Source organism: Corvus cornix, chromosome 7, assembly GCF_000738735.6.
Source record: "Corvus cornix cornix isolate S_Up_H32 chromosome 7, ASM73873v5, whole genome shotgun sequence".
Taxonomy (NCBI): Eukaryota; Metazoa; Chordata; class Aves; order Passeriformes; family Corvidae; genus Corvus; species Corvus cornix.
The window spans coordinates 7,005,810-7,032,624 of NC_046337.1; the positions used below are offsets into that span (position 1 = coordinate 7,005,810).

General features: G+C 41.4%; 1 protein-coding gene across 10 annotated transcripts in view; it reads left to right on the forward strand.

Moving 5' to 3' along the window:
* Positions 1–26,815, forward strand: part of NCKAP5 (NCK associated protein 5) — a 379,062-nt gene that overhangs the window by 173,624 nt on the left and 178,623 nt on the right. For all 10 annotated transcript variants that reach the window (XM_019290553.3, XM_019290551.3, XM_019290552.3 and 7 more), the window contains one exon: positions 9,220–9,283. In XM_019290553.3, coding sequence (XP_019146098.2) covers positions 9,220–9,283 — 64 coding nt within the window. The remainder of the gene's footprint in view (positions 1–9,219; positions 9,284–26,815) is intronic.

The window sequence follows — 26,815 nt, forward strand, 5'->3', positions numbered from 1 at the left end:
GTTTTACGTGAAACAAGAGTTCTGACTTCATTTTCATAGAGGACAACCATATAAATTTCAGCTAACACCCTCTCAGACAGCCTCAGGGGATAAGATGGAAGGAGTGAGAATTCTTTTGTGCTTTGATGCATTGGTTGGGAAAGTTACACTCCTGTTAAGTGTGATGCATTTTATGTTAATAAACAAAAGATCATTAACTGAAGACTGAAGTGCTGCCAATCCTGAATCTTTCATGAGCAATAAATTCTCATTAAAAACCCCTTAGGGAAATGTATGTCCTTTCAAAAGAATTTCCACAGCACATCATCTCCATGTGACAAATCTGCAGAGAAAAAATATATATGAGGAAAAGTGATTGGGGGAATTTGTTAGCTCAACTTTCAAGTCCTTTGCAAAAAGAAAACCTTGTTTGCTTCTTTCTTCCTTTGTTTTTCATTTTCCAAGGTTGTGTTACATCCAGGCTCAGTGAAAAAAATAATTCACTTCCGCTAGAAATGGCTGAAGGGGTTTGGGTCACAAACCAAAGTATTTATCATACAGCAGGAGATAGATATCTTCTGGATTCCAAATATTTACTTAAGAAAAAAACCCAAAACTAACACGAGTAAACAATACAATAAAAATGGTATAAATCTCTATGCTGTAAGGATCTGATACTGCAAATCATCCATAACACCCCAACCAGAAACACAAGAACTGAGACTCTGTCTAGTCTAGAGAATGGCTTGACCCAGATTAAAACTGAACAGCAAGAAAAGAGATGAGAATTTACACACTCACAAGCTGGGAGACACTGCTAAGAGCAATGCCACTGAGGAGGAACAGCTCTGTGTGCCCTAACAGGAATGCTGTGCACGACCTACAGCTGTAGCCTGGCTTGAAGTCTGGAATAAAGCAGAAGTGCTGAACGACGTGTTCAGGGCAGGCAAGATGGGAGAGATGGTCTTACACAGAGTGGTTCCTATCTAGTACTTTCTCTGTCTCTTCTGTCTTGAATGAGCATTAAAAAAATAATCTTTTGATAGTTCTATAGGCAGAACTTCTCCATTCACATCTCTGCTGTTGCTTTCAGTGTCACCAAGTCACAGAAATAAAAATAATTTAGAAGCAACATCTGCTTCAGCAGCACCTTCCTTGTGTTGGTGACTGATGTGTTGCCAGGCCCGTGTCAGCTCTACCGAACAGCCCAGTGTCACCAGCTTTGGTACTTCTAGCAAAGAGAGCAGCTGTTTTTGGGGATTAGGACCAAAAAAAGTGTCTTGTGGGCATGTGAAATGAATAGTGGCAGTTTGTGTGTGTTGGGAATAAGAGGGAATAAAAGGTAGTGATTTACACTGTTGTCTTTCTCCATGGGCCAGACTTGCATGTAGCAATGACCCTGTGCCTCTTTCTTAACCCACTTTGAACTCAACTGCACTATCAAGCTAAGCTGGGAAGTTTTGAGCAACCTGTTGTATGGTCTTATCATCACACTTAAAGAAGTGGAGCTCCTGGACCATATGCTGCTGAGGGAGGATCAGGTGAATTAGTCATGTACCAGAGAGACAATTTGCTTTTCACACTGACCTGGACTGGAGAAGGTCATAAGAATAATGTGGTGGCTCTGAGGATGATGTCACAAAGCAGATAAACACCACTGTATGTTTTAATTAGAAAAGTGCAAGCTGTTAAAGGATTCTCAGGGAGAAATTTTGTACCATTTAAAGGCTTTGATTAAATATGCTTTGCTTAGTGTAAAATATTTTTTTAAACTAGCACCTGGAAAAAAGAGCAAGCAGTAATTCTTCTAGAATTACTAGCTGTGCAACAGCTGCCTATATTGTAATGTAAAGTTTTCTTTTGCTGAATTAATATTCCAAACTAACTTTTATTAGTCCTTTCCTTCTTTTTTTCCTGTTTGAACACCGAGGTTTTCAGTGATGATAATTGTTTGAGAACTTGGCAGCTTGCCTAATTGTACAAATTCCCACTGTATGCTTCTTGGATTGCAACCTATTGGCAGAAATAATACAGCATTAAATATAAATATTGCTGTTAATGTAATACTTAAATTGATAAATCAGTCACTTATGTCAAGAAATTCCAAACTACAGCACTGTGAATTTGTCAAATTGTTTTTGCTCTATACTTTAAGGTGTGGATTTCAGAACAGAGACAATAAGGTTTCTGGTTAATGTACCAGTTTAAATAATAACGAATTTTGTGTGATGGATCCAGTGCTCATTTATTTTTAGCAGTGGCTTTTAGTAGTTTAGCTGGGATATATTGAATCAAAAGGTTTAAACAGGGAGCAAATCTGTGCAAGATTTGGCCCTGCACTTTGCTTTCTGATAAATGCAAGGTTTCCATAATGCATGGGCTATTTAATTCATAATGTGACAACTTGTACTTTACATGTATTTCAGAGTTCAGTATTCTGGTGCTGTTTACTTGGTGTTTTTTGGCACTTAGGTTTTGATGTTTTATACTTGAAGGGGTTGCATTCAGGTGGATAGCCAGGTGTAAGTCTCTTCCTGCTGCAGTTTACTGCTCTGTGTTTGGGCTGTTTTTTAAAAGAAGTCTGTAAGTATCTCTCACTGCTCTCTGCAGGCTTTAGACATTGTTAGAAAAACATGGGGTTTTCTCTCCGTTTTTTTCTTTCTAGAAAAACTAATTTTTTTTCCCAGACCAATTTTCTTCTTCTTTGGTCTGGAATCTCAGACCAAAAGAAAGGCTTCAGAGGAATGTATCTGCAAAAAAATTGCAGTTGAATGCATAATCTCATGAATAATGGTCATAAAGTGAGATGTTCCAGGAGATTTGTAAAATGATTGCTTGGTATGATTCATAATTATCTCAATGATTTGGCATTGTGTCACACAGACATTAGTCTTTTATTCTGCAATTGAATAAGTGCCTAATGGGGGAGAAATCACTTTTTCCTATTTTTTTCTTAGTCAAGAAACTGCATTGATGTGATGGCTGATGCCATCTCTTGCTTGGGAGCTCTATTTCTTGTCATTCTAATTATTTCTCACATACTAATGAAAATTATTTAAGGGTCTGTATTTATAAAGCTTTTGCTCTTCACTTACTGTTTTTTCTGCATCACCAAGGTTAAAAACCATCTTGATGTTCAAGAGAAAAAAACCCCAATGTTTTAAACTTTGGGTCTAGACCTCCTCAACTATGTTTTTTTGCCTAAATCTGTACAAAATTTGAAAGGTGGGCAGTACTGTGGAGTCAGAGCTAATAATGGAAGAAGACAGTCCAACTTTAATAAATAAACAGATATAGATAAATAGATATATTTGAAATGTTGTCTGAAATACCAAAGAATCATTAAAGTATGCAGCCTTGCACACATAATTTCAGTGCTGAAAACAATAAATATCAATGAAATAATAAAGATTGCCAGTGTGAGAGAGGATGCTTCTGTTGAAAAGGCATCGCTGCGTGTTCTCGTGCTCGTGCTCAGAGGAGGGGAATTACCCTGCTCAGGTGCCCGGCTGACCTTGGATGCTGTGCCCATGCTGGGAGAGTAATTTGTCATGGAAACAATTTGGGGATAATCTGCCATGGACTCCTGATAAGCTTCCCTTTCTAGTTTCTTTGCCATGACTGTCCCACTTTTTAGCCAATGTTTTTGCTTTTATAATGAAGGCTCTCCCCTCATGGTGTTCCTCTCTTCGCCTCCTCCTTTCTGACCTGTTCTCCTGTGATTTCTTCCATGGCATTTCTTTTGTATCTGGTGTCTTGTTTGGATGCTTCCAACTAGATTGTTGTCTTTGAACTTCTTCAGATTGATGTACATGAAAATCCACTGGAAATTGGTGAGGAGCTCATGAGGATTGCTGATACTTATTTTAGATTATAGTTACAATTTTTTTTCCTTGCTTTAGTGTCACCCAAAGAAAATACAGTTTAAATAAGTTATTACCTGTTTCGCTTGTCTGGATTTGGCAGAATCATGTCTGATAGAAGAGAAGTTTAATGTAAATTATATTTTCTGTAGGCTTATCTTTTATTACCAATAAATTAGCAGAGAATAGGAGCTGTTCCTTGCTGGTGGCTCATCCTATCTTTCCTGCTTCTGCCTGACAGCATTAGTACTTCTGTTATTGTAACTCCAGTCCTTGCAATTATTGTAAAAGTAGTTAAATGAAGCCTGTACTTCGCTCAGCTTTAAATTTGCAATGAATATTTTTTGTGCAGGATGACTCCTTTATTGCCAGATCTGGCTAAGGCGCTGAGGCTCTGAAAGCCCAGTTCCACAATGCTCTGACATTTATGGAGCAGCGAGCGCGGTCGCTGTACGTGACGGTCGGGGGAAGCAGCATTGCTGAGCGCCGCGCCCGCAATCGGAGCTGAAAGAGGCGCATGAGTTCACTGCAGCCATTCCACCCTGGGCCCTTCCCCTGTCACATCTCATCCACTCGATGGGGTCAAGCCTGGTCAGCGCTCAGATGGGAAACCTCCCTGGAAAACCAGGAGCTGAGGGAAGCCACGCACAAACTGTGTCTCTCTGCACAAACTAGCACCCTGCCCCTGGGTCAGTTGTTAGCACCGTGCTATGTTTAATCCATGTGTGATGGGGTTTAGTTGTGGCTTCTTCTGGTTCATTGGAAAGACAATGCTGTGTCTACAAGTAATGATACAGGGGGAAAAACGTTATGGAGAAGTAATTTTGGTAGGCGGTAGATAAGGAATGGTTCCAAGGCACAAGGAGGTTTGGGAGGCCTTGCAAGTCTGGGTTCTGAGTCTCTGTCAGTTTTCTGTTTGCTTTTTCCCCATGAGAAAAAAAGTATTTATTCACCTTCTGAATATCACTGTGATAGTGTAGAGTGGAAACTTGGTTGGGATTTTTCTGCTCCAAAATAGCCTCCAGAAGGGATGGAAGGACTTGTTGGAATATGGCTTGGCCATTCTGCTTGGCCACAGTCACCAATGATAAAACAAATATTCACTGTATTTTCAAAGTTTGACTCTTTCAGTGGTGATTTTCTGGCTTTTCAAATAGTGAAAGTTATAAAACGACAAGAAAAGGTGGGCTTCACTTTGTGGTGCAGGACTGATTGCTTCTGAATGAAATTGCTTCAGAGTGAAAATTTCCAAGACAGGATGAAACATGAAGAAAACACATTCCTGTTCATGGAAAAAAAGGTGGATAGAGAAATGAATGAGTAACTTTGGAGCTTCATACCTATGGAATTTTGTTGCGTAGAGAAGTAGTAATTTACTTAGAAAATAGGAAAAGTTTGAAATCTTCAAGTGCCAATGTTGACACTTGTTGAAAATGTAAGAGCTGTCAATACATGCTGGCAGGTTGTGGAGCTGATCAGGACAGGAAAGGACAGCATCAGGGTGGATAGAGCCCTTCTCTTCCTAGGGGATCATGTGGCTTAAGGTTTGCTGAAGCATTAACTTCAGTTTCAGATGATGTTTCTAAGATACTTCCCATTCTTTTTGAGTTTTGACTGTGTTCGTCATTAAAGATAAAATTACTTTTCGTCATTAAAACAGTAAAATTACCACTGAAAATACATCCTGGTTCTGTATAGCTGAGGTCTTGGCAATTGGATATATTTCAGCACATTTTAACTTTATTCAGAAGCTACTTTAAGTAATATCTTTCTTAGATGGAGATGCAAAGCCCTATATCTGACAGTTTTTGAATCTGAAGTTTCCAAATAAAAATGAAGATCAAAGTTTGGGAAGCTGAAGTACACTTCTAGAGTTTCTGGGTTTATTGTATCAATGTACAGTAGCAATACAAAAAGAACAACTGAGAAAAATAGATCCTTTCATGTACCCAGTGTAGCTTTTATTGTGGTGCTTGATCTGAGGAGATGTGTTACCACATCAGGAAGAGCATCAGCATTTGTTCAGAGTTAAGGGATAGGTAGGGGCTTGTGACTGAATTGACTTCCCTGCCTTTGTCCTTGTGGATGGGGGAGAAGCTCGAGCAGAGTGGTTCTGTGGTGGAGCCCTGAGCTGTTACTGCCATCTGATACAGGGTTTCTTTTGTCTGGCAGTTGAATGAGTTGAACCTGGTGGGAAAGGAGAGTGAAGGAGAATTTTAGTTAAAGGAGAGTTCTGAATATGCAGAATTATTTAGCACATTTATGTTTTTCTTGGACTAAATGGGCTTTCCTCAAACTGTTGTTTTTTAGAACAAGCTACTGCAATATCTACCAGTGATACTGGGAGTTGAAATGTATCTTTCTTCCATCCACACTCTGACTGCTTGTGTGCTTGGCTCCATCTGGAAAGGATATAATTGAATCCTTGTTTGGCTTCTTTAATTATTTCTTTGCAAAGTCTTTGGCTGGGAATTTTGCCACTTACAATACAAATATTCAAACCTAAGAGCATAAACTGTGCTTTCAAAGAGCATTTTTGTAAACCTTTTATCATTTGGAGGTTTTTCAAAAGAGAACATGAGACCTTCTCAATGAACATGTATTAATTGTTTAAATCCCCAGAGAAGATTTTGCTTCCTTGCAGGTTGGCTGTAGTTGCTAATTAACTTTGTTAATTAGTCATGCTATAAGGATGAAACATGCTTGATTAAAAATAAATAAAATCATATAGCAACAAAGCGATGCTACTGTTTTTTCCTATTTAAAAACAAAGATTAAAAAAACAAGATTAACTTTGAAGCTGCATGTCAAACGTTCTTTACATTTGAAACATCTGAAAGACTAAAGCAGCTAAAAGCTTATTATTTTTGCAGCTCAATCATAGTAAAATGTTTTGTAATACCACGTTAGAAATGGGGGCTGAGAGTAGTCACTGAAGGTGCTGCCTTAAGCAGAACTGACTGAGATGGTGGATAATAACCAGAGGGTTTATTTGGTCATCCTTAGACATAAAGGTCCTTGTTCCCTCCTGTCATCTATCTCATATGAAAACTTCCAACACTGTGAATTAGTTTTAAATGCTGTTGGCTTGTAAAGGGAGTCTGGCCACATTCATTGTCAATCACACGGGTGCGCGTTTGTGTAGCGGTGGTGGGAAACGGCTCGCTGTGGGCAATGGGCCACGTGCATCACTAACAGAGCTCCCTGGAACAGTCTTGGGGTTAACTGTGGTCCACAGGCACACTGAGCTTCTGCCACACGTCCTGCCCAGAGGAAGGTAGCCATCTGCATGGGCTGGCTGGGAGTGCACAGCTCCTTCACCTGGGGGATGCTGGTGGGAGGGAGGAAGCGGGAGCATAGAGTTTGCTTGCCTCGAAGCTGACTCTTTGTAGACATTGTTGGAACAGATGGCTCATCTGTACCCACTATGGCACTTTTTTTTCCCTCTTCTACATGATAGGCTGGTTTCTTTTTCATTTTCTGCTATTGAGAAGTGGTTCTGTTCCTAACAGCAGCAATGTTATAAACACAGTTTGAGAATGCCTGTCTTTGCTGTCCTTCACTGGGAAAATTGCTGAGAAAACCTTTCTGAATCTCATCAGGGATCCTCACCCAGACAAGGAAGACCTGGCATCGTTGGAGAAGCCCTCTTTGTGAATGGACCTTGAGGGGAATTTATTCTGATAAAATTCCAGAAATGTGGAACTGATTCCATGTTGGAGTTAACATGGAGAGAGGGAAGTAGGAGTATTCCTGATGTAGGAGGCATAGCTAAATAAACCTCTCCAGACCACTGGCAGGAAATGTATGGAGGAGTGGTTTGTGGGGGGGTTGTTTGTTTATTCTCCCCCCACCCCCCACATATTTTCTCATAAAATATCTTTAGGCATTTGTTTTGCAATTAAAAGGTCAAAACCTCCTCAAAGGGAATACTTGCTTTTTCCACTAGAACATATTAGGGCACTGAAGCAGTGCAAAAATGCGAGGGGCTATTTCCAGCAGATGAACTAAATCCTTAAAATAGGATTAACCAGTTTTGTAATTTGCCTGTGATAGTATCTGAGCAAGGAAGGGGGGAAGTGGTACGTGTCTTTTAGAAGCTGTGTTTAGGACACCTGTGTTAAGGCTCTCAATGCTGGACTCTCAATGCCACTTCTCAGTTTTCTATAATTTTTCACATGTGCCAAAGATCTTGATACCATGCTGGAGAACACAAACCCAACTTCTACAGGGCTGTGGCTGTATCATCGTCAACTTTTGCTGATATTCCATGGTTTCAGCATCATCCCTGTTTACAGATCAGGATTTTGGCAATGCTTGGTGCTAATCTGATAACCATGATTGTTGGCTGTGTGGGGAATGCTGAGCAAGCATGTGGCGGTAGGTGACCAGCAGGGAGACTCAGCTTAAATACCACATCTTCTGCCGAAATGGAGAGAGGGGACTGGTGCAGTGACCCAAGCATACACTGAGCTGTGGCTGAGTGACAGGAGTGCTGTCATTCCACAGGAATTAGGCAGGCATGCTCAGATTTTCCTCATCAGGAACGGTTCCTGAGAAATGGTTTAAAGGCTACTTTTTTTTTCTGCACATTTGGGAATAAAATACCATAGAGCAGTTATTTTCCATGCTGGATGAGAGTGCCCCAGTCAATGATAGGACCATTTACAGAGCCTGGGCCCTACTTCTGCCCCGGCTTGGCAGCTTTGTGGGTCTTTGGGGGATGGAGTTGCCCCCGCCCATACAATGGGAAATTATCTTTCCTTTTCTATGTATGCTAATCACTACTTTTCATTCCTTTCTTACAACTTTTCAGTGTACTTAAAAATGTGTTGTGGTTGCCAAATCCTTAATTAAACAAAGTAATTATTAGTTGAGTCGAGCCAAACATTTGTGTAAGGATCTTATATGAAAAAAGGCTAATTAAAAAAAAATCTAATAATTCAGTAGTTGCAAAATGCATCACAGTATGTTTAGATATAGAATAGATGGTTTTAATTTCAATTTTATGCATATATTTATTGATGATGCAGCAGCCTTCTGGCATGGGTTAATATGGTGCAGAATAAAGCGGATGGGCAGGGCTATAGGAAAATAAATAACACAATATGATTTGCACAGTCTGTTTCTATATCACTGGCATGATGAGCTACTTTGTTGTTTGAATGAAGCAAATGATGTTTGGATTCAGCTGATTTATTGACAGCTCTGTCAAACTGCCACGAAATGAAACAATAATGCAGCCACTAAATACTGCAGGAGAACACGGGGAGGAGAGCGGGGCCTGCTGGGGGTTACCCCAGCGATGTGCAGGAATGCTGCCCTGATGGAAGGCACTGGAAAATGAACTGCTATTCACAGGCTTTTCTTTCCGTAGGGAGAAGCTGTCTGTGGCTCGGCTGCAGCGGGAAGTTGCCCAGAGTAAGAGCGAAGGAGCCATGGTAAGCTGTGCCTACTCGCTGCTTTGCAATTCTTGTCTTGCTGCTTCAGGCACATTTGGTCTGGCTGGAGGTGGTCACCAGAGCATCAAGGCTGTCTTGGACACAACAAAGGGTTGCCAATGACGTATTCATAAATGTGAAGAAACTCAAGGCTTCGCTTGCTTGGAAAAGCCATGATAGAGAAAAGCTGCTTCATTTTTCTGCTGATGGTCCTTACTGGAATTGGAAGCAAGGCAAGCACAGAAAGGCAATTTCTGATGAAAAAGCAGTAGATTTACTTGCCTATTAAATCTTAGCCAACCACAGAAAAATGGAAGAACACAAGCATGGAAGCTTAAAAAAACCCCTCAATCTGATAATTTTGTAAATCATGTAGTGCTCCTTGTATCTTCATTTTTCATGTACCAATTCATGAGATTAGCCTTGTAAGCAAAAGATGAAATGGCAGATTTTTGGTTAACCGCAAACCTCAATTTATAGAGTGCCTTATCTCTTCAAAACAATTTTCTTTAGGAGCTAACATGTGCTGAGTGTGCTTAATTACTTAATATCTGAGGAACTGCTCCCATCTGTTAAAGAGTTTGTTTGTCCCTATCTTCAGATAAAATGTCTTAAGCTTCCATGGGATAAAGCAGACCTGTTCAAAAACCTTCAAACCCAAACTGTCCCCTTGAACATACGTGGAAGTACCGCTGATCTGAGTGAGTTGCACAGTTGGCCGTGAAAGACTTTGGTCCCAAATTTGTTTAACTTAGCAGCTGTTGAAGGTCTCTGGGGATGGGGTGCTCTGTGAACTGTGTGATGCAGGGTCCTTAAAATGCCACTAGCCTCCAATGAGGGCCATTTATAAATCCTTAGTGATTAATACAATGATGTGAGATTTGGAGGGACCTAAGTGACAGGTGAGAGAAACCAGCTCTGAATCTACTGTTCTCACCACAGCCCCAGATGTGCCCAGCTCAGCTGTGGGAGCCACTGCCCTCTCCCATCCCAACACCACCCCAATGTTCCTGCCCTTGGGGTCTGCAGCGTGGCTGGGTTGGCCACAAGGAGACTTTCCGATAGGGTTTAAGCAGTTGGGAAGCCTGGCCCGTGGGTAATGTGTGTGAATGGGCACAGAAGTCCTGGAGGGACTGAGGAACAAACTTGTATCAGGTAAAGTTGCAATCCAAAAGTCTGTGACTGAGATAAAGCTCCTGCTGCCTCCAGGAGAAATTGTGCCTGAGGAAGAATGGCAAAGATCAGGCATTGGATTTGCAATTGCATTTTAGTTTTCAGTGTAAATAAATGTCAAAATCTGGGAAGAGCTGTTTACTCTACTTGAAATATTTCCTTCAATTTTTTTTTTAACTAATTCCCTTGGAGGCATAGCAGTAATATAATATATTGAGTGTAAAATATCCTTAGTGGGATAATCCAAGGCTATATGAAATGAGCAATACTGATTAACCTTCTGGAGCTGGTAAGGCTTTTGGTATGCGCACCCACCTTGTGGTCTCCTCTCTTGACTGTCAGACACTTTTTACATCTATGGGGCTGTGGGATAGATCACTTCTCCCTGCTAACCAGGTTGTAATTTTGTATAATTTGTTGAGAGGCCAAGTGTTGTAACCCATTAGGAGCTGACAGGGAGCTCTCCGGGGGTGCAGTCTTCCCCCAAGGTAAATACTGGGTAGTTTTTCCCCTCTTCCCTGAGGGGTAATACCCACAATTATCCGGCAACTAGAGCCGAGAGCTAGCGCGCCTGTAGAGACGATTGCTTTGAAGCAGTTGATGTATGGAAAGTTCTTTGTGTCTTAGAGCTGGTGATTTTAATATGAAACACAGCAGTCATTAATTAACATTAATGAACTTGCGGGGCTGTGAGCAGTGTGAGAGCAGCAGGGGTCTAGGGGCTGGAGTACTTGAACCCAGGGGAGGCCAGGGATGAAGAAAGTCGTGTAGCTGCGTTCCCAGGGCGTGCGGCGAGGAGCCGGCTGCACACGCTGGGCTTGGAGCAAACACTTTACAAACATTCACAGCGAAATTTCGGCGAGGGATTCTGAGCCAGCAAGCCTTTGGCAAGCGGCGGGGCTCCCTCCGGAGCAGCGCTGGCTGCCAGCAGCCTGCCCGCCGGGTGCCCAGCCCATGTGCTGCTCTTTTTGGTGTGATGGCCATCCCCCGGGGCCAGCGCCGGCGGCGAGCAGGCTGGGCAGGGCCACCAGCCAGCCACAGGGCGCCCGAGGGCTCGGCCGTGCTGTCACCGGCTGCGACTCAGGATCAAAGGAATGGCACCCCCGCAGCCTCCCTGCCAGTGACAGGCCACAGCTTTATTTAGTCACTAATTAGCTAATCGCCTTTACTCGCTCCCATTTTCTGTTTGTTGTGCTGGTTAGATTGGCACGAAGGTTTTCACGGGACCAGCTCCTTCACTTTGGAAGGGCACAGGTGACAGCACATGGCACCTTCAGTGCCACCTCCAGTGCCTTGCTCGGTCTCGTGGAGAGCATTTCTTGCAGTGTGAAACAGGGCAGGGAGCACAGGCTGCCCTGCATCCCGGGAACTGTGTAAGGCATCACACAAGCCTTTGGCAGGATGGTACCTCATGTAATACCTGCTAGCATTTCCTGCTTATTTAAAAAAAAATTGTTTGGGTTTTGCTGTCACAGATTGGTCATGAGGGTAAGAGGCGACTGCTTTATGTAAGCCACACTCACTTTTAGGGTGAGCAGAGTCAGAGAGCAGGGACTGTGTGCCCTGTCCCTGTATGTGCTGGAAGGATGTAGTGCAGTTGATTTTCCCTGTCCTTCCCACTTGGGTTCACCCAGCACCCCAGGAACCGCTGCAAGGTGGACACGTGCATAAAACCAATGACCAACAAACACAAAGCATGTGCTGTAGAAGCTACTTACACCATGGTGCCTTTGCTCAAGAAATGGGTCTGTGCATCTGTATAAATAACATCTGGTGAGTGATGATGAAATGCATGTTTATGAGGAGAGGTTTTTCTGAGGCTGAAGCTCAGGCAGTGTGTGCTGTGTGGTGCCAGTGTGTGGGACCCACAACACTCCCCAAAAGAATTGGGCTTTTGATATGTCCCAGAGCTACAGTTTTCCTGACTGATTTGTTACTGGAAGGTACTACAGAAGATGAAATGAAGACACTTCATTTCAAGATAAATGTTTATCACCAAAAATATACAAGTAATCTTGTAATATGTTTTTTCCATATGATTGTATGGAAAATCTGATACCTCATATATTGGATGCAGTATGTATTTATGACTTACTTGAATGGTGAACTGAATAATTCAGGCTGAATACCTGACAATTGCTCAGGTTTCTTCATTTTATGAACCACCATCAGTAAATATTGATTGTTCATTATTAAAATGCAGGATTTCTTACTACCAATCCATCCCTTGAAAGTTTCAGCAGCACTGAGCCAGGATTGCTGTCTGGCTCTTCTGTCACTCATGGTCTGTAATTTCATAGTGTTCATGTTTACAATTTTCTTAGTCATGTCTCTTCTGACTCATCAAGGATGACTCTTTGTAAAGGAAAAGGAGATCATCAGTTCATCTGTTTACACTTCTCACTGCATCTGGTGGGGACTGTGCAGGTGTCTGTAGTGACAGAGATCCCATTATTAAAATAAGCAGCTTTCAAAGCAAATCACAAGTTTATTTCAAAACATGTTGAAGACTGAAAACCACATTAGTCATCAAAGTATTTTTTTTATCTTTGAAGTGCATGACTTTGCACCTTTGGACACAAAACATGACCAGGAAAAGCATTCATTTTTGTGAAATTTTCTTAACAGTGAACAGTGCTGGGTTAGGAAAAATATAAAAAAAATGCTGCCACACTTAACATGGCAGAGTTTTTGCGGCAGCATGTGTTATTTTAGCAGAAACTAGTTTAAAAGCCTAAAATGAACCAAGAGTATACATAATGATATCGTGTTTTGATAACTTGGATTCATTAATAGTTACCCAGAAAAAAATGGTTACTTTTTTTTTATATCTCAATTTGTATCTGTCTTATACAGTTTTGTTAGTTTGTTCTTCCCATCCAGGTCCTTTAATTTGACTCTGTTTTCCATTAATTCACTGGCCTGTAACCTACATAAAAGAAATTGTACCACTCTGGCAATTTAACTGTGAAGGTTAAAGTGGGATGATACTGCCTTTTATAACTACATGGTTTTCACTTGGGGTGGGCCCTAGGCTCTGATTTACCATGTGTCCTTTAAGTGATGCAAAGTGATTATCATGGGCTCTTCCTGGTACCCGTCTATTCCACACCTGCACCCTTTTGTTGAAAACACACCATGTTAAGTGAATGTGAGGTCCCCACTGAATAGATTTCCACCCTCTGGTAATCCTTCTGCATTAGATTGATTTATGAATGTATCAGATTCTTTGTTAGCATGTAAACCACTAATTAATTTAAAGCTCTCTGTGGAAAAATTAAAGCCCTGGTTAAGGCTTTCAACAGGCTCAGATGGTGCTAATAATGGAAAAACAAGTTATATTATTGAGTTTTGATGTGATCAGCACAATTCTTGCTTTACAAACAGTTTTTGCAGTAAAACAGTGGAGACTGCAAGTTTTTAAATAAAGAGTGGAAGAAATAAAAAGGAAAAGGCATAAAAAAACCTCGCAGTGTCAGTAAGATGTCCCATTATTATAAGGAACTGAGTCACTTCTGCTTGTTACAACTTTCTTAAATGTAATGGGTTTAGGTATATGTAACAGCCTCTTCAAAAACCACGGGAAGTCCAAACCACTCTTGTTTCCAGATTGAAACAGAAGTTGTAATCAGCTTTGAAAAGATCTGCCTCTTTTCATCAAGCTCTGCCAAACCGGAGTGTTCACATGGAGATGGATGTGTTGAAGTGCAGAAAAGGTCTTGACTGAAATTGCATTGAAGTCAGTTGAAAGTTTGACTGTATTATCAGATTTTCCAAACTCCCAGGGGGGTTGTATGTAATTTCTGTCGCTTGCTCTTTTGCTCAAGTTCAGGCTTTTAGCGTGGGTGCTAGTTTTTGGTGAGGAGAAAGAGATCATACCCCAGCTTGATGGTGCTTTGTTGAGCTGAGTGAAAGGAAGATAGAAAGCCAAATCTTGTTTATTTCTTTTTTCCTTGTAGGAAGCTGAAAATGCACAGTTCTAGAGGCAGCCAGTGATTATAGGAAATAGTGCCTCTCCTGGGAGCTGCATTTACCTCTGCTGGTGCTCAGCTCTCGCAGGGCACTGAGACTCAGGCCACCATCCCGGCCCTGTGGCCAGCACCGCAGCTGACATTAATGCTGCCCCATTAATCAGCTAGCAGGGAGCCCTCTGAGCAGCAGCAGGGTCAGTGTGCTCAGACCCCCAGCTCCCAACATCTGCACTATGTACCAGCTTTTTAGGGAGGAGGGGGAATGCTGAGGTTGCTCTCCAGCCAGGGTATTACAGATGGCAGCACAATGTCCTGCCACGAGCGCAGAGGCGCTCGCTGTCACCAGCGTGATGAATCCCTGCGAGCCCCTCTGGCCGTGGGGAAGGCTGCTGTTGCAGGAGCACCCGGGTCATTTAAAAATAGAGGATATTTAGTAATAAATGAAGTGTTAAAGATGAGATATGAAAGGCTAAATTGTCTTTCCCACCTTCTGGGTCCTTATGTTCTATGAAAGCTTCTATCTGTGCTTTAATTAGAAAGTAGCAGAGAGAGAGAGGCAAAGTAGCTGTTTTGAAATGTCTCCTTGAATATTAAATATCCTAAGCCAGAAAGAAGCAATCTGACCCTTGTGCTGCCCTCTCTGTGAAGCTTTGTATTTATACACAGATAGCCCTGCTGTCTGGCTCCTTTTTCTAAGAAACTTCACCATATAGTCCTCATGGAAACTCAGTGACATTAGTAGTAGTTTTAGCATCAGTAATGATTATTGAAATTCTTTACAAGCCTGGTTTAATGCTCCTGGACCTCATTAGTTTTTCATACTTCATTAGGCCAAATGTCCTCAATCACAACTTTGCAGTTTTATCTTCAGTAGTTTTAAAATAAGACCTTATGTCCTGGGTACTATTTGTTGTTTGCTTCAAATTTGCAAATGCGTGTATATTTTGCAGTTCTGTATTTTAAAGCTTTTATGAATGTAAGTATTCTCTATGATTTAAGCTGCTGACACCTTCAGCAGTCACCTTCCAGCGGGAGCCTGATTGCCTCTGCTCAGAGCCGGCCGCCCTTCAAAGCATGGGTTGCCCTGGCGTGGCTGATGAGTTTCGGAGAGCTCTTTATCCGCCGGACTCCACGCTGGCGGTGATTCCCGTGGATTTCCTCGCAGCGCGGCCGGGTCGGGGCCGGGCGCTCCCCGCTCCGCCCGCGCGCCAGGAGAGGGCGCTGCAGCCACGGGAAAGCGCCCCTGGAACTCCCGGGGCTGCGGAGGGGCGCTTGGAGCTCGCCATTCCAAAGGCAGCGGTGCTCCCTCCACCCGCCGCTTCGGTGGCTTTTTCCGTAGGCACCGGCTCGGAAAAGCCAGCACTGTATCCAGAGGAGCAGCAATAAGTTTTTTTCCCCGCACCGAAGTGGTGTCTCTCTCTCTTCAGCAGGTATTTAGTCAACGTAAAAAAAAGTCAAACAGAATTATGTAAAACTCACTGAACACTGAAAAAAACCCCAAAACCAAACAGCAACAAAAAAACCCAGCATCAAAATGTATTTATATAAGATCTGAAAGTAAAACAGAGGCAATCGGTAGAAAGCATGTCATATCACCTAAACTGCCCTCCAGTAGAAATTGCCATTTATAGGTAACAAAGGCAGGAGATGTGCAAGTGCAGAAAGGGCACAGGCAGTGTCATAGCATCTATGGGTGTATGGAATATCGAAGTGGCAGTTGGCTCCAGCGTGAAGCAAATCCTGCTTTATGACTGGAAGCAGATGGATCCTGCTCCAGGCAATACCTCACTGCCTAATGGGAGTGATGCGCCCATGCACTAATAACAGTGAATTGCAGACATTTTCATATCAAAGGTTAAGCTCTGCAATCCTGAGCTCCTTCAGGCAATGGCAGGAGTTGACTCGAGTAAGTCACACACTCACTGGATTAATATTTTTGCAAGGGTGACCTGAATAAGGCCACCAATCTGCAGGCTGAAATGGCAGAACATTTATGGTCTGGTTTTAGCTCATGCAAAAGAGGGGTCTCAGGTAGGACTGAATTAATCACAACATCTAAGGATGAGGAAGAGAAAAGGTGAATGTGTGCACTGGGCCAAGAGTTTGAATTTTATGCAAACTAGGAAGGTAAATTTATACAGATTAATGGTGGTGAAACTGGTGTGGTATACTTGGTGTCGCAACTTTTTTCTTGAAGTAGCTGGGGAAATTAGTGTATTATAAGAAGTAAAAGAAGTCAATAGATTTTTGTTGGGCTTGGTTTGTTTGGTTTATTTTTTGGTGGCCTGTAGTTAAACTGTTACTGTAGAATTTATACTACTTCCCAGCAACTGCTTCTGTAAAAGGTCTGTTTCCATTGTTAGTTTGGAGAACAGAATAAAATCCCTTAATTTATCTTCTTAAAACTTTTTTGAAATTTTTTTTTCTACTTAAAAATTTTGATTTTTTTCCCCCCCCCACTTGGGGCAGAAAAGGTTACCAGGAGGGAGAGAAAGTTCCTGTATAAGGAAGGACAAAATTTATATACCAAGGGTATTGCTCAGTTGTACTGCATCTCTCAATTTCCCATTTATTTAAATTCATGCAGTGTTCTTGAAGCTTGTTCTGTGAAGTCAGTGCTGACCCTTGGAACGAGTCAGCTCATGCAGTGCTTTAAATCGCATTTGAGAGTGAAAACTCCTTGCTGCAACAAGTCTTTATTCAGCATCCAGCCCATGGGGCCCTGATCCATAACTGCTCCACAGCACCAAGAGAGCAGGGTAAGGTTCTGCTGGTTGTCCAGCTCCCTCTGGGCAGGGACACAACAAAGGTATATTGAAAATAGTCTGTTGGGGGTGAATTAAAGAGAGACAGCAGAAATTCAACAGGGAAATTTCAACAGGGAAAAACTGTTGGCCCATTTCTGACCACCAAACACTTTGCTGGTAGACAGGAAAACTATTTACAGCTCATCTGAGCAAGAATTTGGACTTTCTATTTTGGACAATATTTTGTGCCATTAAGTCCCATGAGCTTTTTTGTTGTTTTTCTCTTGGCAGAGCATAATCACATCTCTCTGCAACTTCTCTCCAAGATTTAAAAGAAATATTAAAACATAGTAAGGAAATAATGTCTTTCTGTACTAAACATATTTAACTTTTTACAGATCCGTATAACTTGAGCAACTGTGGCTCTTCCTGTCCTTTCCCTCCCAACTCCAGTCTCATAAACATTAATTCAGTTTTTGCTTTGTCAGGAATTTGCTTTTACATACTTTCTGTTTGTTTTGGCTCCGTGTCCATTGCATTGTGATAAGGCATCTTTTGATATTCTATGGGATCTTTCATAATGAAGATCTCATGACATAGTTTTCCAAGTCTGGAACTGGTGATCAGACTTGCTTGCATGTCCTGCAAGAGGAGACTGTCTAGACTGTGGGAATGACTCTGATGTTTGGATTGTGTTATTTCCATACCGCTTGGCATGATGCACTCTGTAGTTAGTTTGGAAATTAATGAAAGTGCCAGGCCTGGTACAGGGCCTTACCTGGCTGTGAAGTGGCTTTCCTTCATTCTCCAAACTGCATGGAAAAGTTGTGCATTCTGTGTAGTACCTTCCTGTGTGACTGTAAATAATGAGGTGCCTAAAACCCCTCTTCACTACATTCATTAAGGGTCATGTTCTTTAACTTTGGTGTCCTACAAGGCCTGTAATTACCTTTGCCACCTGAACCCTTTATAATCTTGGAAAAGGTTTAATTTCTGATCTAAATAGCTAATTTGTAAAACTAGATTTGTTCTGACTCTTTTGCTGGTTGTCCGTGTGGGTAGTAAACTCTTTGGGGAAGAGGCAGGGTCTTCTCAATAGTGCTGGTTGATGCTTGGGCCCTGGAGTGCTGGTGTGCCATGAACAGTCACAGCCCAGGGGCTTGGAATGAACACTGAGAGGGGATTTGGCCAGTGTGCACTGTTCACACAGCTGTCATTGTGTAATTACATCTTTACGATGCACATTTGTGATTGGCATCCATGGTGACGTTGCTTATTTAGAAATACTTTCTGAGTGTTGGAGAAAAATCATTATCTCTTGGGAACATCCTGTTCCTGGTGGTAAGTATTAAAAAGCGCCCTGTGGCAGTGGCTGGCACAGTTTTCCATTTAAGAAACTTTTTCCGTGGGTGTCTCTAGAGGAGCAGGTCAGAATTTCCAGGTGCTTGTTGGAAATCTTGAGTTATGAACTACTTCCTGATGTCATTCATAATTAACCACCTTAAAAGGGAAAACTTGTGATGCAGGAGATATTGTCAGAAAATACATGCACTAAATGGGAAGCTGAAAATTAATTTCATGCTAAAACTAGCCTTTGAGAGTTGCCAGCTCTCATAGTCTAAAGGCAGGTTCCCAGTGCTTGTATCTTCCATCAGTGGATAAGGGAAACCTGTTAACAAAGAGGTGGGAGGAGATAAGTGGAAGTCAAGGTGTGAAGACTGCATGTGATCTAACACACATCAGAAGGAAGAGCTTGAGAAGGAGCACGAGCAGGTGAGCAGAAATTCTCTTGCGAACCACAAGAAACAAGAATATCAGCTCTGGAAATGTGTTTAATGTGTAAAGGGAGACAGAAAGGAGAAACTTTTCTTAGTTTTGCTCTCTCCATGTAGCTACTGACTACAGCTTGATGCCTGGGCAGGAGCAGGACCAGCAGTACTCGATGGCATTGGTGCCCATAAACCTGCAGCAGCTGAAGCTGAGCCAAAGCTTTGTGCACCTGATTCCTGGGAACCCAGCTCTGCTTGTGGGGTCATTTACAGCGAGGGTGGTTCCTCAGCCCCATTTAGACAAGTTTGTTCATATTTCTCCTGGGTTGAATTTGATGTCAAATTTGAGGGCTTGAGCGAGTGACAGGAGTTGTTTGTTTTAGTAATATATTGCAGCAGTCCCCAGAAACGTTAGGAAAGAGCAAATTTCCTGTTCTGCAAATGTGCAGCAGAATTTATTTCTTGCCAGAGCTTAAAGACTGTATAATTACAAAGAGTTTGCTAACCCACTCTTCATACTCGTTGTGCCCCGTGGGCTGTACCCAGACTGGCATGGCTGGGATTCAGGAAGCCTCTAAAGCCTTGCTGAGCTGCCCTGATTCAGGGCAGAGGGGTCACTCCCCTGCTTGTACTGGTTCTGCCCCAGTGAAAGACGAGGGAGCTATGTGTGGAAATGATCTGAAACCTTAGTGTGTTGGCCAAAAAGTACTAAGAAATTCAGACTGCCTCTCCTGACTCCTGTTTCGGTGCTCTACATGGCAGAAAATGCACATGGAAAGTCCTGAGTTTTAATTATGTGATTATGTGTTTTATTGTCCAGGAGCAGAACTTCTGCTCAGTCTCATAGCTGCTGAATTTTTTTCAACTGGTGCTGAAGGTAGAAGTGGCAGAAGAGGGGACAGCTGCACTCCAAGGTTCTAGTAGTTAGTATTTTCTGTAGAAAAAGAAACATAATTACCTTTTTCTCTTCAAGAATATCAAGCTAAAACTTACAATTGTCAACACTCACTATTAAGTTGAAAAAACCCAGATTTTTTTAATGTCTTAAATGAGATATGTATGTGACTACATGCTATGAAGAGATGAGGATAAACTAGGGTTAAATCCAATAAAACAGTTACATCCTATGTATAAAGATTAATGAGGACATGAAGACCAGAGAAGAAAGTGTCAAGAGTTTTTATATCTGTTTCTGACCTTCAGCTGTACAAGTGTATCCAGGCTACTTGTTCTAGTAAGAAAGGGCTCTAAAGGAGTAGAGCCTCTAAAGGCTGGCACTTAGAGTTGAGCTGAATTTCATCTCTGGGAACACAAACAAAAATTCAAATGGACCTATTACTGAAAAGTGATACTGCAAAATTATATCAGGTGGAGACAGAGTCTTTTAATTACTCCATTTTGACCAGCGAATGAATTAAAAACTGCATGAAAAAATTGTTATTTTATTTTTTCATGTTCTGCCAGGTACCAGACTTTCAAACTCAGGCTGGCCCCTGAAAGTTGAGTCAGTTCCTCTGAGAGTGTGTGTTGTCAGCACTAATAAAGGTTTTGCAGTGGCAGCTCTGTTAAAAATACCATAGAAGATGTGCCAGCTAACAGAAAAACCACAGCATTTCCCTACTGCCTATGGCAGTGCCTGCAGTGCTAGGGGGGTGAATACGGAAAAGAGACACATTTGTCAGAAAACTAAAGCAGTAGGACTCTGGAATCCATGCAAGGAACAGCTGAGTAAATAAGGCATCTTTTTTTGCAGTTACTTACCAACCATAAATGGACTCTACAAGTGGACACAGAAAAACTGAAATAAGATCTGACATGTTCATGAGGAATGCTGTAAAGAGCCTGAGGAAAAGAAATGCTGTATGGGAAGGTAGCAGCAAAGTAGTGATGCCAGAGGTGTTGAATGTGTCAGCTGAGAAAGGCAAATATAAGAAAATATTGATATATCCCAGATCTGTGGGGATCTGATGGCAGTGCAGACTGTTCTGAGCACATCTCATGACTGGCATGCTTAAGTTCTACTTCTCTCAGCCTCACAGATTTTCTTTAACCTTAGATCTATTTCAGTTAACTCCTTGACATCCTATTTATTAGCAGGAAATTCAAACACATTAATGAGAAGTGGAGAAAGTGAAGAAGCCCTAATACTCCCCGGAATCAGGGCAAAAAACCACATACTATCATAGTGTGTGAGTAAATCCCAGAGCTTCCTGGAGCACCAGAGTTCCACTGACCAATCCATTAAAGCCAAATAAACCTCTCAGAAGTGTGTTTTTTCCTAGTGCTTATCCTGTGTTTATCCTGCTGCCTTAGCTCCTATCTCGCTGACACAGATCCAAGCGGGAAATGCTTGGTTCAGTCCTGTGCCCATTTGTTCTGTGAGCATTCAATCCTTTAGAAAAGAAAGCATTTATATCATCTAAAGGCCACGTTGGTCAGTTACAGAGGAGGCAGGCACACAGGCACTGCAGATAGGCAGGAGGCATTTAGGATGTGGCTGTGTCCCTGCTGGGGGTTACTGTCACCCCAGCCTGGGCTGGGATTATGCTGCTGCTCCATCATCTGCTTCATTGCACCACCCGCCAGGTTACTTCAAAGCCCTTCTGGGGGCTCAGTTAAGCCTTGCCTTGTTCCTGTGCTGAGCCTCAGGCAATTCTCTGCTGACTGGAGAGGCTGGTGACCTCCAGCTGCTGATCAGGAGGGATCAGTCTGGGGCAGTGACCTTGTCTACCAGCACAGCTGGATCTAGAGGAAACCTGGTGGCTGGGCCCTCCTTGTTACTCGTGCTCTGGGCCTGTGTCCCCCCTTCACTGCACACTTCAGGGAGTGTAGCAGTAATACTGCATTGCTTCACATGAATTCCATAGGTTAAAATCCATACCAGGTGTAAAAGTGCAGCATGAATGACATATTGCCTTTCATTGACTTTTTTAGCCATCCCTTTTCTTCTGCCATTTCACAGACTGTGTTTTATTTCTGCTGGGCACTTGTCCACTGCAACAAGTTCCCTAAAGGGACAGGCATCAATGTTTGAGAAATCAAAGTCCAGCATGACTATGAATTCATAGTCTTCCATTCACTCCTCTGTCCCTACTCTGTCTGGCCTTCATAGCCATTTGGAAGTATGCAAAAAATACTGTTCTGTGGTAATGTTTACATAGGCACTTACTGAAATATTGTTACCTGGTTAAAAAGAACTTAAATCTTCTGAGTCTGAGCTGAGCACTGTTCATGGAATTATCTTATATAGACACTCCAAACAATGCTGACAGGACCTGGAAAATGCCTGACTTTTTAAAAACCCTTTTGTAAATCTTTCTTAGCGGTGGGATACCCTGGTTTTCAGAGCTCAAGGATTCCCTTCACTCCTTTCTCTTCAAGTCTATGTCTAGTCTGAAATTTCATCCAAACTGACAGCAAATACCTGTTACTTAGCTATAAAAGAAACCAATGCCACATCAAAAATTAAAAGTAATCTCAGCAAGTTCAAGAGTGGAAATTACCCTAAACCATGTGGCCTAAGGCTCATCTTGTGCACCTACACAGAGCACAGTTGTTGCTGTAGGTCACAAAAAGTCCAAAGAACTTGAGTGAACTTCAAATCTTCTGGCTCTTGCTGCAAGACTTCTGATCCAAGAGGAAGTTTCTGCTTACCAAATATAGACAATATCCCACGAGGTCAGGCATATTCTTGAACCTGGATCCTTCTTGGACCTGGGTTCATTTATTTCTTATCTTTGTGAGTGGGGAGTTCACTCCCATGGCCTGTTCGTTCAAATAAATCTACTAGAAAGTGCCTGAGAGCCTTGCTCAGAACACTCAGCTCCGAACTCTCAGAGTCTGTGAAGTATTTAGGTGTGTAAATGCAGGCTATAACTGTGTTACTAGTTCATGTTTTGGTGCCAGTTTCGTTCATTCATAGATACAGTTTTGTTCTTATGAAAAACTCAAGTTCCAAAACCTGAGTTCAGTTTCTGTGAGCTGGAGCTTTTGTTTTGTCAGACAACTTTTCCCCTTCTGTTTTCTGCATTGCTTCCTTCCCTTCAGGAAATGTTCAAGAATTGCAGATCTGACAGAAAATTGTAGGACAATCAAACAACTGACACTTTTCTGGCCCACGTGGGTTGGCTCTTGCAAGTTGTTCTCTACACACACTCTTGTGTGCTGTTTTATGGTTCAAACACCATTATTATAAAATTTCTGGAATCAAACAAGTGGGAAACATAAACAGAGAGAGGGGATTTTTGCTTGTTGGCAACTGAATTTAAAAAGGCTCTTTGTAAACAAGTTACCTTGGTTCTAAAACTTTGTTTCTAACAAGAAGATATTGTATACACGCAGTATAGAAAACCAAACAAACAGCTTTAAAAAGCCTAATGTCAAGCAAGTCATCTTACAAAAAAAAGCATGTAGCAAAGGGCTTGAAATTATAATTACCCATTGTAATCTAAGATGTTTCAGGGAATTTTTTTTCCCTTGTATTACTTAGCAGTCCCACTGTTTTTAATTTTGGTATCGACAGAGTTTTTTACTTCACACTTTTGAATACTAGGTATTCATATGGATTATGTCTATCTTAATAGAGTTTGCAAGTTTTTATTTGAACTTGAAAAACATTTCATTATGTTTAATTTAGAGAAATGAGATTTCTTTAATTGCTGTCTGTAGAAGCTATTAGAAGCTCAATTACATTTGCAAATTCATTCTTAAAAGTGTTATCATTTAAAGATTACTAATTTAAAAAAAAAATCATGACCTGATTATGTGGGACTTTCAGGTTCACTAATAGTATTCTCTCTACACCCCTCCAACTATAAGAAAATAATGTTTAAAATGGAGAAATGAATTATGCTAAGAACTGAAGCAAGTTTTCAAGATTGGGCTATGAATTGCGAATTTGAATAAGTAGCAATAGTTTTATTACGGAGACAAGATTTTCAAAATATGTATTACTTGCCTACATTCAACATTGCAAATGTGACTCAGAGATGAGCTTTAAGAAGCTGAGAGAATGGTGGCTGCTGGGGTGCAGGTGTTCCACCTGGATGAAGCCTACCTGTGCATGTGCTGCTGTCAGGGGCTGTGTGAGCTCTGTGTCTGTAGCTGTGTCTCCAGGACAGGTGCTAAAAGAGGTCCACAGAGTTCACTTCAGTCTATTAATTTCTGGAGGACTATGAGGGGGAATTTTTGGCATTTAATTTCTTTTCCCAAGGTGACTCCAATTTTGTGTGGCCTGCCATTGGGTGTTTCACAGAATTAAAGAGCTGCTGGGTAGTGAGAGCTCCCTTTTGGAGCACTGGCTGTTCACCACAGCTCCTGGAGGGGGTGGGCAGACAGTGGTGCTCGCTATCCAGCTCTGAGCCAAAAGGTTTTATGAGTTATTTAATTTATTTTTTTCCCATGTAAAATAAATGTTATCACAACTCCAACTATATATACAGTACTGCTGGTGTAATAGCCTGCCTAATTCAGATTAATTGTAGGCTTGCAATGATAAAGGAGCTTCAGCACAGCAGTTATTCTGTGGCACAAATACAATTAAAACCATATCAATGCAGTATAAATAATGCTAAATTAAGTTGCTGTCCTTCCACATGGTGGCAATTTTGAGCTAGTGCACAATGAAAACTAGCATCTTATTTTGTTCAGAAGGAGTAACTACACCAAGAAACAGTTTCTAATGTCCTTGAATTGCTCTGGAGCAGTGTTATCACCCAACAATATGAAGTGTGTAAACTACCATCACCAAAATATCCCTAATAATAATAATGAGTATTTCCTGTCTTGTTATTTATTCATCTTAGAGGCAAGCAAAGCTTGAGGTTTATATCTGAAACTCACAGGATACATGTGCTAGTCTGAGATGAAGCCAAAGAGACAGATGTGCTAGTATATAAAAATTTCATAGTGGAAAATAAATGATTTGCTTCAAATTATTTAATTTTAACTGGTTTCAAGGCATTTTTAGAAACTTCTAAAACAAATTATTTAGTGTCAGTTAAATTTTCCTGGGTTTTTTTTAGGGCAGCCTGTCATTTTGGGAGCAGAATGCTGTTCTAAAGAACCATCATTTTTTCTTACTGGTAAGAAAAAGCTAGAAAACACCAGCCTAAAATTAGGATACTGCTTTTTATACTATTTATATCTTACTGTTGCAAAGCTGTAGCAGGAATAAGTTTAAGGAAAATGGTTACATCATAAAATAATTGGGGAAAAAAAGTAGAGGCTTAATATAAAACAAGGAAATTTCTTCCTTAGCCTCTGTAGTACAAGTCTGTGTCAGGCAAAAGATGAAATGAAAAATGAAAAAACTTGTTTTCATTGCAAAGCAGCCACACAACCTCACCATTAACTTTCTTATTTTGAAGAGATGTGGAAATAAAGCCACCCTCTCCCTCTATGAACCCTCCAAGTGTTTATGTTATTGCTGTTTTTACTTCAGTGCTTCACTGTGCTTTAAATACACCTGAACTTCATCACTGGGAAGGTTTTGTGTGTTTAAGTATATTTGTCAGTATTCCCAGTGTAGCTGGGAAAGGTAACGAGGGACAAAGGCACATTAACTGCCACTGTTGGGAAGCCCTGCTTTCAATAGCTGGCTAATTTAATAAGTCTTTCTTCAGTAAAATGATTCAGCTGTAAGCAGCCTGTAAAAATTGTAATAAGCACAATAAACAGTGCACTTCTTTTCTCCCCATTCTTTGGGGTAATGCCTTTTCAAGCTGACAAAGTCCACTACAAGGAATGCTGCAATGTTCTGCAAAGTTGTTTGTCAGTGCCTGGGTTTATTTTTGCAGAGAAGTATTGATTACAGAATGAGAAACATTTGGTTTAACAGGGATCGATGAGTAGCAAACAAAGGACACTGAAGTTTGACTCATTTTAATTTGAACGAAAATACAGTACCCAGTGCAATTCATGATGAAATAAAAAATGATATATGCTCTCTGGTTTTTAATCACATGTCTTTCCTGTCATTTGTGAGTGAAATAGATAGAGGACTGTAATATCCTGTGTGCTGGATTTGAGACCAGGTTGCACACAGGGAGTTTGGAGGAAGAGCACTGGGAGGGGGACAAGCAGGCCCACCTGCCTCTGGAGAGAGGTGAAAATCTCACCAAAGGGATTTCATCCACCTTCTCTGTAAGAGAGATGAGGGCAAACCACCTTGGACTCCTTGATTTGTCTGATTTGCAGGACCCAAACACAAGCTCTCACAAAATACCTGTAACACAGAGAACACTTGTACTTCCCTTTCCCCAACTTCCTGGGCCGTGGGCAGCCGGGGCTCAGGGATATTTTGTGGCACTTGAACAAACCCCATTTGATCACCATGAATTTTGTTGGGAGAATTAAATATTCATTGCATCAGAAAGAATGGGTTACTTTGTTAAACCAACTGGGAGACCAAGTTGCAAATTCCAGTTTCCATTTCAATTAATATTTTGTAATTAATTGTTGAAAAATGGAACTCCTTCTCCATTCCTCTCTCATCTCTTGTCCCAGCCTATTCTATGGCTCCTGCCTGCAGCAGTCTTTCAAAAGGGTATGCAAGGGTGATAAAATAGTGGGTTTGAATACTTTGAATGTGCATATTTATTCATAACAGTATTGGGCATTGACTTGTTAGAAAAACTAACTGTAGTGCTTCTAGTAGTTGCTATTTGTTTGCTTCATTCAGTTGTCATTGTTGTCTTCTCTGTGTCTGTATTCTCTCTGGCTCGTGGGATGTTGTGTTGTAAACCAGGCTATGAGTCTGTTAAATTATGACTTTTATGGCAAAGTATCAGAGGCACAACATCAGAAAATGCATTAAAAATAAATACATAAAGACTCAGTTTAGGTTAGCAATGACTTAATGGTACTTTAAAC